Genomic DNA, 13,648 nt, shown 5'->3' on the forward strand with positions numbered 1-13,648 from the left:
TAGAACAACCACAAACCTAAAGTCAACAGAAGGAAGGAAATAATAAATATCAGGAGGAACTTGAGATTTCAAAACAGAAAAGTTAATGAAACCGAAAGCTGGTTTTGTTGAAAGAAAAAACAAAATTAACAAACCTTTGGCCACACTTACCAAAAATTAACAAGAGAAGACCAAATAAACAAAATAAGAAATGAAAAGGGAGACATAAAAAGTTATACATATAATATGTAGTAAACCCTAAAAACTCCACACAAAAACAAGTAATAAGTTTAGCAAGGTAGCAGGATTCAAGATTAGCATACATAAACCAGTTGCATTTCTTTACACTAACAGTGAAATAGCAGAAAGAGAATTTTTTTTTAAATCCCTTTTAAAATTGCATCAGAGAAATAAAATATTTAGGAATAAACCTGACCAAGGATGTAAAAGACTTATACACTGAGAACCATAAAATATTCATAAAAGAAACAGAAGGTTATTTAAAGTAATGGAAAAACTATTCCATGCTCTTGAGTTGGAAAAACTAACATTATTAAAATGGCCATACTACCCAATAGAGTCTACAGATTTAATGTGATCTCTATCAAATTACCCGACTTTTTTTTTTTTTTTCCACAAAACTAGAACATATAATACTAAAATCTATATGGAATCATTAAAGGCCAGAATTGCAAAGTGATCCTAAGGGAAAAGAACAAAGCAGGAGACAAAATCCTCACCGACTGCAGACAACACTACAAAGTTACAGTAATCAAAATAGCATGGCCTTGGCATAGAAACAGACAAACGGATCGCTGGAACAGAAGAGAGAGCTCGTAAATAAGCCCTCACACTTTTGATCAATTAGCCTTTGACAAAGGAACCAAGATACAGCGGGAAAAAGCCAGTTTCTTCAGCAAGTGGTGCTGGGAACATTGGACAGCTGCATGTAAATCAATGAAGTTACTGGAACACACCCTCACACCATACCAAAAAACTCAAAATAGCTTCAAGACTTAAATATAAGAGATGACCCCAAAAAAACTCCTAGATGAGAATATAGGCAAAATATTCTCTTATATAAATTTACATAAATTGTAGCAATATTTTCTTAGGTCAATCTCCCAAAAGAAATAAAAGCAAATGTAAACAAATAGGACCTAATGAAACTTGTAAGTTTTTGCACAGCAAGGAAAACCAGAAATAAAATGAAAAGACAACTTACAGAAGAAAATATTTACAAATGATGTGACCAAGAAAAGATTCATCTCCAAAATATGCAAACAGTTCATACAGCTCAACATCAGAGAACCCCAAACAACCTGATCATAAAGTGGGCAGGAGACCTAAACAGACATTTCTCCAAAAAGACACACAGGTGGCCAACAGGCACATGGAAAGATGTGCAGCATCACTAATTATCAGAGAAATGCAAATTAAAACCACAGTGGATATCACCTCAAACCAGTCAGAATGGCCGTGTGTGTGTGTGTGTGTGTGTGTGTGTGTGTGTGTGTGTGTGTGTGTGTGTGATGCTGGAGAGGGTGTGGGGAAAACGGAAACCTACACTGTGGGTAGAAATGTAACTTGGTGCAGCCACCATGGGGAACAGTATGGAGGTTTCTTAAAATTTTTTTAAATATTGAGTTGCCATATGATCCAGCAGTCCCACTCCTGGGCATAGATGCAGAGAAAACACGGCTTCCAAAAGATACACGCACCCCAGTGTCCACTGAAGCTCTGTTCACAAGAGCCAGGCCACGGAAGCAACCTGTCAATCGACAAGGGATGAAGAAGATGTAGAGTATCTATATAACTACTCAGCCATAAAAAGGAATGAAATACTGACATTTGCAGCATGAATGGACCTAGAGATTATCATACTAAATGAAGCCAAATACCAGAGAATCTTATCTATATGTGGAATCTGAAAAATGACATAAAAAACATATTTATAAACCAGAAGCAGATATACAGACATAGAAAACAAACTTAAGGCTGCCAAAGTGGAAAGGGGTAGAGGGGGGGATACATTTGGAGTTTGGCATTAGCAGATATAAATTACTATATATAAAATAAACAAGGACCCACTGCACAGCAACATAGGGAAATATATTCAGTATCCTGTAACCTATAATGGAGAAGAATCTGAAAAAGAATATATGTGTGTGTGTCGGAATCTCTTTGTAGTATACCTAAAACTAGCACAACACTGTAAATCAACTATAATTTTTAAAGAACTAAAATTTAAAATTCAAAAACTAATTGGATTTCACCATATAGCATCAAGAAAATCAAAGTAAAATTTTTAACCAAAAAAATCAAATATTTCCATATAAAGTGTTAATCGTTCAAATGTAGGGAAGGAAGAGCTAGGAGGTCATGGAATGTGCTCGGAGGAACATCTTTGCATGGCAATAAAACTACATTCGGGTTTAATCAGAACATCGTGAACATACTTGAAGGGACTGTAAACACAGTTCGGAAAATGGCATTCACAGTGGGAGTTCCATAGATGCGTTCCCAGTGTTCACCAGTGCTGCATGAAGACTCCTCTTTAAACTCTGCGCTTTCGCTTGCGTGATCATCGACGATATTACTGTGAATTACACATGTTGCAGTAGCTAGAGAATACTTTATTTATAGCATCACTCTGACAGGGTTTTTAGTGCCTGCCTTTGTATTTAGGTTTACAACCAAGTTGGCTGTAGGAACACTGTGTTTCTAGGCAGAGGCCAAAGGAAAAACATAGAGGGAGATTTACTACACAAATGATTTCTTTGGATCCAACGAAGACCAGCTGGTATTATCACATTCTTTGGAAGAATGAAGGTTTGCCAGTTGTTCAACCAGAAAAAAAACTGATGGTAAAAAAGGATCGTGTAAGACAAAATGACTTGTGTGACACAATCACAAAATTTATGTGACTATCTTGTTTTAGCCCACTGACCTCCAATCTCATTAAATTGATGATCTTAATTTAAATCATATTATTTGTATAGTATTTTGCTATTTAAACATGTTTTGGTTTTATAGAATAGTCTTAGAACTACAAGTTTGTAAAAGTTATGCCAAGTTTTATGTTTGTATAAATTTAAATAACACTGTAATAAAAGTAGTTTAAATCAATGCTGAAATTCATTGTTTTCCTCCTTAAATTCAAATATAATTTAACTATAAGAAACTGTAATACAATAAGTAGTTTATACCCTCAAATGACTTATAGTCTTGAACTAGGTTTCATGTTTTTTTACACTGCTTCTTCAAAAAGCTCATTTAAGTTGGATGGATTAAATCAACATGCCGATGAAAACAACATTAATGTGTTCAGTGGAGTTTGATAGGTCTTGGTAAAAATTCTTACTCTGTCTGCCCTTCTGAAATGTATGAATTTGGGTAAGTTACTTCATTTCTCTTCCCTTTAGCATCCTCGTATATGAACTGGAGATAGAATACTTAGCAGGCTTGTTTTGACAATTAAATCTTTTTTTCAATTTATTTAATTGGAGAGTAATTACAATATTGTAGTGGCTTTTGCCATACATCAATAAGAATCAGCCACAGGTGTACACGTGTTCCCTCATCCTGAACCTCCTTCCCACCTCCCTCCCCATCCCATCCCTCAGGGTCATCCCAGTGCACCAGCCCTAAGCGCCCTGTCTTATGCATCGAACCTGGACTGGAGATCTGTTTTACATATGGTAATATACATGTTTCAATGCTATTCTCTCAAATCATCCCACCCTCGCCTTCTCCCACAGAGTCCAAAAGTCTGTTAAATCTTATTAACAGCTAGCTCTCTTTGAAAGAATTACAGGAAATCAGCAACTTTAAATACATCATCTTATTAGTCCTCACAAATTATTATTTCTATTTTATAGATGAAGAAACAGGCAAGAGAAATTAGGTTAGTTGAGCAAGGAATTATACAGGTAGAATGCACAGTTAGGCTTTTCAGGACCTGAATTCAGATTCGGTTGGTAAGTCCCAAATTCTTCCCTACTGTGCTATTGCTTAGTCCCAAATTCTTCCCTACTGTGCTATTGGAATAAACTTCTTAGCACAAGTCTAGAGCTTAGTAGGACTTGCACAAATATTAGTATTTCCTTTCTTAATAAGATGATTCTTACTTCTGTCTCTTTATCTCTTCTCATATGAGTTACCAAAAACTTAAGATCACCCTCTAGTGATAAATGATTCTAACTGCAGACTTTTCAGCCTTGGTTTAAGAAAAATGGTGACTGAATATAAATATGAAGGAATTAGATGCTAGGCCAAAATGGATGAGAAAGTATGCGTTGGAAGGGCTTTAGCATTTATAAATTGCTAGCTTCCTGGATGGTTTGCATTCTTTCTTTGCTAATAAGCAGATATGCCCTATTTCTCTGATAGTAAAATAACTTTTGAGTTTTATTAACTAGATTACGTTTTTGAAGGTATGGTCTAAATCATTTTTTTTCCCCCCAAAAATATATAGTATGTCACTGGTATCATTTGAACTTGAATATCATCATTCATTATAGAAGAGAACTGAGGCAAACATTGTAATAGCTTCAGTGCCTTCTATGCTAAGGTCTTGGTTCCAATGCTAAAAATGACCTAAGACCTCAGGTATATGAGGTATACTGCTGACTTGAGATACGCCTTTATAAAATTTGTATTTTAGACTATAGGGGCAAATTTATACTTGCTGTTATATATTAAGCAGAATTTATTAGGCAAATTTTAGACCCTAAAATAAAAGGTAGCCACTGTTTATATTAGACTGAAATGTCATTTAGTAGAAACTCAGCAGTTATTCAAATGACTTTCATGAGCATTAGAATGTGTTTCATTGAGAGAAACTATACTGATCAGGACAGAGTCATATCTTTTTTTTTTTTTTTCCTTTTCCAACAGAAAATACTCAGTCAGGTTAGCCAATAAAGAACTGTTTTGCACTGTAACATCTAACACTCATTTGCAGATCAGAGCAACCATCTCTCTTAACTGTGCAAGTGTTCCTTGGCACTTGTTAAACAGTATATGGCTTATATAGGTGGTTAGGAACAGGGCTGTCTGGCCCAAAGCTCTGACTGGCCCCAACTGAGCCGGCCGGACACTTAACAGCATATGACAAACATTCCACAGTTCCCACCCAACCTTTCACAGGGATATCTGAAATGCACTCCCAATGACATATGACTGGGTGGAGCTTCATCTGGAGAGGCCTAATCAGGATTTGTCTTCCATTCGGTGGAAATAAAATGAGCCCATTCATGTGTCAGAACTCATCTCTTGACTACAGAGTAGCCTAAAGGCAGTGCCAGCCCACTGGATTTCGTTTACACACTTGCAAGATCATTCCAGAATGTTCTACACAGCACTTTTATCACTCTGTTTTCTATTTTAGGGCCTACTCTTCCCAAGACTCATGTTAAAACAGCCTCTCTTGGGTTGGCTGGAAAGGCAAGATCTCCTTTGCTTCCTGTATCTGTGCCAACAGCCCCTGAAGTGTCTGAGGAGAGCCACAAACCAACAGAGGACCCAGCCAACGTAAGGCCATCCTTGAAATTCACGGAAGCACTGCTGTGCCAAGCAGTCTGAGCCAACCAGCCCTCTCCATTAAGCCCAAGCCCTCGCTGTTCTGACTGTTTGTTTAGTTCTGTTTCCCTGCACTTGAATATGAAGAGAAAAAACTTTATGGAAAAAAATTATATCAGGGATGTAGTTATGTGAAAAAAAATCATTGATACTTAAAGGCAATCTTTATACGTACAAGCTGATGGCAACATATTGAGTGACTTTACATACATATATACACACACATGTGTACAGACATATATATAATATGCAAGTGTGTATATATATGCACTGTCATCACTATCCTATAGAAAAACAATGTGAACCACATAGTTTGAAACTTTCTAGGAGTCACATGAAAAGATGTAAAAATAAATAGGTGAGATTAATTTTAATGATATATTTTTATCTAACCCATATAGATATTATCACTTGTTTATGCAATAAATATAAAAAAATTATCATTAAGATATTTACTTTTTTGTACTAAGTGCTCAGAATATGATGTATATTTTATATGTACAACACATCTCAATTTAGACTATTCACATTTCAAAATCCCAGGTGCTACTTTTGACTTGAGGTTGCTGTATTGGACAATGAGATCTAGATTATTCAAGAAAAACAACCGAGACAACTGTGACATCATTTGGGGAAAGAAGTAACAAAACTAATCACCTCACTGCAACCTCCCTTTTCATACATAGGGCCAGTCTTTTGAGCCAAAGTGGCTATTTTCAATCCTTGCTAAACTCTAAAGATAACACAGTAAATGACCAAATCATTTACTGGCAGGCTGAAATTCTTATAAGAAGGTACCATCTACAACCTGTTTAATACCATGAGGTCAAGTTCCCACCAAAAAATGCTTGTGTGGTTATTACAAAGGAAAGCTGCTTATGTAAATTCTGTTTATAGCCTGATGGACAAGAAAAGTAACTAACATACTCAATATCTACCATGTGCTGAACTCACAGGATGCTCAGAAAAACCTTTGAAATAGATGTAATCATCATTTTATACCTGGAAACTACACATCAGAGAGGTTTACTAACTTGTCCAAGATCACATAGCTAGTAATTGGTAGAACCTGATTTGAAACAAGATTTGGTTTTCAACACGGACGCCCCCTCACAAGGCTGAAGCTGGTGAAGTAGCACACAGTCCTTCGCCACTGCCTCTCTTACGACCAGCGTCTTCATCCGATGACCACATGCTGAGCGCAGCCCCTGGGCTATGAGAATGCACAGTGAAATGATCAGGGGTGGCCCCCCTTACAGAAGGAAGGCACCAGCATTCACCTGCACTAATCCTTTGCTCTCATTCTCTCTGTAGGTGTATGAACAGGATGATCTGAGTGAACAAATGGCAAGTTTAGAAGGGCTGATGAAGCAGCTTAACGCTATCACAGGCTCGGCCTTTTAACACGCATCGCCGAATTGACGAGCTGAATTTTCGGGGACCTCTGCAGCATTACCAATTACCCATGAACAGCACACCTGTGTCCAAGAACGCTAACCAGTGTACAGGTCAACCGTCAAGACCACTCACTCCTGGAAGATCCTGAAGCAGTTCAGAAGGAAGCAGCGGTCCTTCTTTCCTGGGCATCAGGAGTTTCAAAATGAGGACTCTGGGGTCCCTTAACAAAAGCAGATACGTCTTCACTGCAATGTCAAAGCTGAAGCGGTGAGAATAGTCCTGGGCCTTTGCCACTGCAGTGACCTCACTGTCATGACGAATACTTAACGTTCTTCATCAAGGCCTGTCAGTTTCTCCTAATGTGTAGGTCTAGTCTTACAAAAGGCAAGTGCATTATCGAAGCCTGTACCCTGCCATGGCAAACCAGTGCAAGCTGACTATTTTGTTTTCAAATTTAAAGTTCAGAGCACCCATGGGAAATTTCTCACCAAAGGATTGGATGTTTTTCTGACAGCACAAAGAAAAGTAAACAAGCAAACGGAAGGCGTACGTTCTATAACGCGGTCACACTTGCACAGGTGGTGGGTATCAGCTAGTGGCTGTAAAATTCACCCATGTTAGCAAGGTATCTCTAAATCCACCCTTGGTTAACACTGATGTCTGGAGAACAGGAACATTTAAAAATCTCCAGCTAGGGGCATGCTGCCAACCACCGGTCCATTTCCTGAAGGAGGACACAATATGCAACCTTCTCAGACACACGGTAATTATGAGCTTAAAACTTCTAACAAGGCACTGTTCAATCTGGGTGGCTTTTGTGCCATCCCACACTGTGATGATATTTCAAAGCTTCACCAAGTCCGTCTCCCTCAGAAGTCTGGCTGGAAGAGTTCCCCTCTCCATCCCATCCCTCCCTGAGTCCTCCTTGGCAGCCAGCCCTGGGCAGGTGGCCAGCTCCACACATTCCATGCCACCCCTCAGCCCCGATCTACCTTCCTGAAACCCTCTGTGGACATGGCAGACCCATCCCATCTGAGGAAGGGAAGGAAAATGGAAGGCAGTTTCAAACAGTACCTTCTCTTGCGTGATGTCTCTTCTGCCAACAAGATCCTCACTGACTCAGAGCAGGCAGCATTGGTGAGTGGTGACCACCAGGCTTGTTGTCAAGGAAACCTTTTGCACCACGCCTGCTCAGAGTCAGAGAGGAACGGAGGGGAAGACATCGCTTGACACTTCTGACACATCATCCTAAATCCGGTGGATGCTCTTTAAAAACTGCATCTTCATTGTGAGCTAGAACCTTAAACTCCTATTGCCATGTTTATCTACAGCTTGCAACTAGGTGAAATTAAAAACATTGTGTGCGCACCCTTTTAGTTTCTGAATTTGCAGCTGCAAATTTGGAGTTAATCCATTTGTGCAGCTGAATCGCCAAAAGGGAGCCCGTTTGCATATTTATCTGTTAGGCAACTTGAAAACCCAATAAGAGAGTTTCAGCTGAATTATTCCTTTCAGCTCTGCCTTTGATTTCAAGCTTGAGTAGGTCATAATTTTAAAAGAGCATGGAAGGAATAGGATCTTTACAACCTAATAGCTCCTTTTATTAGGTGGGTAATTATATATGAATCCCTGAATGAAATATTTTGAGCAAAATGGCACTGTAACAGAAGTAATAATTCAGATTATTTTTTTACAGTTTTATGTCGGGAAGGAAATCTGATGTCAAAGAGAGGGCTTGTTCAAATGGTTCATTAGAAAATCCGGTCCATTTGTGAAATTGTTCCTTCAAGAAGAGTGCTTGTATAATTTACTTATATTTTCATGAAGTCCTTCTGAAGAGTTATGTGACGTTATCCTCTGGGGCAGATAACTCTTATTCAACATCTAAACACTTAGGCAAACAACACTCCACTGACCTGGAGCAAGGCATTTCGTAACATTAATATTGAGTCTTACAAAAAATAATCCATGACATCAGGAAAAAAAAATGTTCATTAGCCCAGCTTACCTTCTCAAGGTCCTAGGATGGCTTTTCCTTTCTAATCCTCACAAACACGGAACATTCTCTGAAGGCATCTGACACCCAAGGAAAGTCATCCTGAGGGTCCAGTTTGGAATGAGCTGCAAATCTTGCGGATTTCAGGGACTAGTCATGTCTTCAATCTGTATGCTGTATCTGCACAATCAAGAGCACTAGAATTTTTACAACATTCCAGACTCCTCTAGTCAAAGTCAGTGATCTTAGGAGACACGTTTTTTAAACACATGAAAATATACAGTATATGATTTCAGCATGCTCTTGAAACTGTCTTCACAAACACACCCAATGCTCTATCTTAGTAACTGGCAATGCTAATAAGTCTTAGCTCCATGCAAGGAATATGTGGTAGAATCCATTTCCATTTTCACAAGAGGCTCTTGGGAGATTGGCCCAATGGTTTGAACATGACCTGACCGCAGCTCTGTACAACCCTGCTCCCTGTTCTCTCAGATAGTTCACGTGTGTGTACAATTGCCTGCCCACGTGTATAGGTAACTTTTTAATTTCCTGGTCTCCTGATCTCTTGACAAAAAGAAATCTGTGAATAGTGCAAGATAACCTTTGTTTTGCTCTGAGTCTAGTTCATGATGAACGGGGCTCTTTAAGCTCATAAATCTCTCTGATTCCCATGGGGTGATGCTTGACAGCCAACCAGGAGCTCTGCCACCAGGAGTCATTTCTCCCTGAATAAGAAGAAAATAAAACTTGGCAGAGCATGCTCAGACTCCACCCCTCAAACCTCCCACTCTGCTGAACTGTCAGGCATAAGCCGCCTCTTGAAAACGCTTAGTATGTTTCTTTGGTATTTCATACTGATAAGAAAGCTATTTACTTTCCCCTGGGAAGTTCTGCATTTGAGAAACTCACAAAAATGCAGATAGTTCAAAATGCACAGAACACTTGCTCTAGCCAAAAGTTAAATAGTTCTTAGAGACTCACTCTCAGTAAGAAACCAGTCACAGCTCTTTGTAGAACAGAGCTATAAGCTTCTAGAGCATTTAAATAATGGAACTTTACATTTGGATATTATAAAGTGCACATACAATTGAACAAGCTGGAAAAAAATCAAGTGAGGGCAGGAATATAGGAGGTGAATTTATTAAGGCTTCCTAGGAGGGGTTGGATATAACATTATTCTCTTCAAAATAAGGGTCATTCCCAGTGACATACATGTTTTTGTCCCCTGCATTAGGTAAGACCTATAAAAGTCCAGCATTAGTGTGTCATTCCAGACATTTGGAAACTATAATGTTTGGCATTTATTGGCTTTTCCCATAAAGAATCTAAGTACAGGTCTTTCTGGAAGCCTTCGTAGTCTGTGCTTGAAAATGGTTACTCATTCCTAGTTACTCTTGTGATACAACTGTCCATTGACCCTGTTTAAAGAAACGTCTTAAGGTCTTCTCCAAACATAACAGAGTGTCTCGCACATGGCTGCTGAACTGAAATTCTATCCACCCCACCCCCAAAAACAGCCACCTCTAAAGCAGTCCCCTTACCTTTTATATAAAAAGCTGTGTTCCAGACTGACTCTTTGTAATTTCAGAATGTCCATTTCTAGTTCATGAGAAAGAAAAAAAAAAAAAAGAATAACTCCCTAGTTCGACACATATTTATCAAAAACAAAATTGTCGGAACTATAAAATAGATGCAGAATGCGGTCACTTTCCCTCCTGGACCAATTTACTTCATCTAAATGCAGACCATCCCTAAGGCCTGAGGTTAATATCCTCACATGTTCATCACCCACATACACAAGAGAGAACCCCCAACAATCCAGAGCAGCAGTTGGTCGTACACTCAAACCTACGATCTCTTTTTAAATATTTTCAAAGCAACCTTTGACTTAAAATAATTTGTATTTCTCTGATAACTTTCAGAAGTCACTTTCCTAGTATACAGAAAAGCTTTTCACTTGATTTCCAATTAAGTCAGACCTTGGAAAAAATCATAGATGTTTTGTATAATATTCTATTGCATTCGAAAATACGTGCTCTCCCATGCGTCAGTGTAACTTGCTATTGAAATACCTGCTTCCAAAATGTCCTGATGCTGAAAAGAAATGCCCGAGTATTTCCTGGTCAGTGAGATCAGACGGAAGCGCCCACACTAAGACTGTGTCTGGGCTCTCCATTGCCGCTCCTGGGTAACGTTCCCTTGCTGGATTTCTGCTGCACTCTCTGAAGGACTGTTCCTGCTCTCAGTAGAGAGCCTCTGTGCATTGTCATGCTCTGGTTTTTTGTTGGTTGGAGAGCAACAGCAAAACTCGACAAGATGTCGCCAACTCAGATACATGGGCCAAGGGAGCTCAGTGTGTGCTGAACGTGTGTTCTCAGATGCAAGAAAGGAAGGTGAGGGAGGAGGAGAAATGCTGTTTTTTTATTACTGTAGGGTAAACCTGGCGATTCAGAACTTTGTGAATTGTCAGCTTGTTTGAGGGGGGCGGTGCTGGGTGGGTGGGTCTAGGGTGTACTTTTTATAAGTAATATTTAATTTATTATTTAGAGTGTCTTCTTTTTCGGATAATTTATGATACAAAGGGAGACCTGGTTGGGAATCTAGATATGGCTGTTAAAGCTGCAGTGTTCCATAGCTTAGAGGGACCACTTTGGAAATGAATTGTCCACTGATGAGTATGAGGGTATGCCCAGGCAAAGCCCCCACTGAATTTCTGTCATCACTGACTTCTCCCTTGCCAGGGTCATTCAAACTTGATTCCCACCAAACTTACGATATCCCGATGGCATTTTCCAGATCAAATGCTACTCATTCTCTCCAAGGGCTTTGCGATTCAGATTGTTAGTGTGCTAGTGGTAGGTTTACTTGGTAGAAGTGGGTATACTACAGCTTTAACTAGCCTTAGTGGAAAAAAGAAATTTTTTGTTGCTACAAAATGCCTTTTAATTTCAAAAAAAGAAAAAAGGTATTTTGAGCCCACAAAGAGTTTCTTTAAATTGTCAGACTCTAGCATTGTTAACCAAATTAGACTAGTGATTGCAATATTTAAGTGTAAATCTTGTTCTATGAGAAAGGAAACCTGCTTACAGTTTAAAACAATGACTGTTTCTACACACGATCTTGTATACTACTACACGAGGAAAAAGGGGTTTTGTAATCACTGTAGAACAGTCTCATATTCATTTTTTATAGAAATGTTATTCCAATGGTGCATTTTTTTGTTTAATAAATAAAGTTTTGATACAAAGTTCTTCCTCCGTGTTATTTATAGCAAACAACTGATATGAAATGAGCACACCCCGAACCCCTGCCTGTCTGCGTTCATCCTCCTCAGGACACATGCTGCCTTTTTGGACATATGGATCAGGGACCGTCGGAGGAGCCTGGAGGGTTACAGTCCATGGGCTCGGACACGCCTTAGGCACTAAACAACAGCAACAGCAGAGACCGTCAGTCCTCTAGCAGCACATCCCTTTGGATGTTTCTGATGTTTTCAAGCACACGCCCAGTAAGGTTTCTGTCCCAACAGCCAATACCCAAGTCTGCTAGAAGGTTGCCCTCCCATTGCCAGAATTTGCTTTTATGCCTACACAGGAGACCTGTGAATTCCAGATCAGATCTTACCAATACTGTTAAATGCTCAAGCCCCCATGCCCTGACTGAGACAACTCTGCAGCGTAAGCCAACTTATTTCCAGAGCCTCAGGCAGGACCGAACCAGAGTGACTCGGTGGGGAGTCAAAGTGCTTAGTCACTAGGCCGCGTCTGACTCTGAGACCTCTGTGGACTGCAGCCTGCCAGGCTCTTCTGTCCAAGAGACTTCCAAGGCAAGAATACTAGTGCGGGTTGCCATTTCCTTCAGGGGAATCTTCCAGACTCAGGGATCAAGCTCACATCTCCTGCATCGGCAGGAGAACTCTTTGTCACTGAGGCACCTGGGAAGCCCCCATGGGGAGATACTGCTCCACAATACTGCACCCTAGAAGTAGCACCCACGTTTGGCTCATCTCCTTTCTCTTTCCATCTTCTCCCATCCCACTAGTGATTTCTCCTGGGAGCACTTCATGATAACTCACTTTTACACAAATCTTCACATCAAGGACTTTTTAAGGGACTAAACCCAAGACAACTCAGAGAAGGCAGTGGCACCCCACTCCAGTACTCTTCCCTGGAAAGTCCCATGGGCGGAGGAGCCTGGTGGGCTGCAGTCCATGGGGTCGCTAAGAGTCGGACACGACTGAGCGACTTCACTTTCACTTTTCACTTTCATGCATTGGAGAAGGAAATGGCAACCCACTCCAGTGTTCTTGCCTGGAGAACCCCAGAGACGAGGGAGCCTGGTAGGCTGCCATCTATGGGGTCGCACAGAGTCAGACATGACTGAAGCGACTTAGCAGCAGCAGCAGCAACCCAAGACAAAGACCCTACTAATTTTGTACCCATGGCAACACACCAAAACCAAATAAGTATGATACTCTCCATCCTCAAGATATTTTGTTCCTGCCCTGTCAACATGGGGACACATGTGCACTGAAAAATATATTGCTGTGAGTACTAAAGGATCAAGTTTAGGCATATAATCTATTCTTTAAGAGAAAATGATGGATTAATAAAAGGTTTACTCACTCTTTGGGGCAAGCAGAGAACTACTTAGTGAGTTTGCTGGAAGACCATGCATCACCAATGACAG

The 13,648-nt window shown here is 39.9% G+C and overlaps 1 protein-coding gene across 1 annotated transcript in view; it reads left to right on the top strand.

Moving 5' to 3' along the window:
* LOC108633813 (netrin receptor DCC-like) overlaps positions 1-10,907 on the top strand; it is an 80,703-nt gene extending 69,796 nt beyond the window's left edge. The window contains exons 4-5 of the mRNA XM_018039802.1: positions 5,372-5,514; positions 6,877-10,907. Coding sequence (XP_017895291.1) covers positions 5,372-5,514; positions 6,877-6,966 — 233 coding nt within the window. The 3' untranslated portion in view covers positions 6,967-10,907. The remainder of the gene's footprint in view (positions 1-5,371; positions 5,515-6,876) is intronic.

This window comes from Capra hircus, chromosome 24 (genome assembly GCF_001704415.2).
Source record: "Capra hircus breed San Clemente chromosome 24, ASM170441v1, whole genome shotgun sequence".
Taxonomy (NCBI): Eukaryota; Metazoa; Chordata; class Mammalia; order Artiodactyla; family Bovidae; genus Capra; species Capra hircus.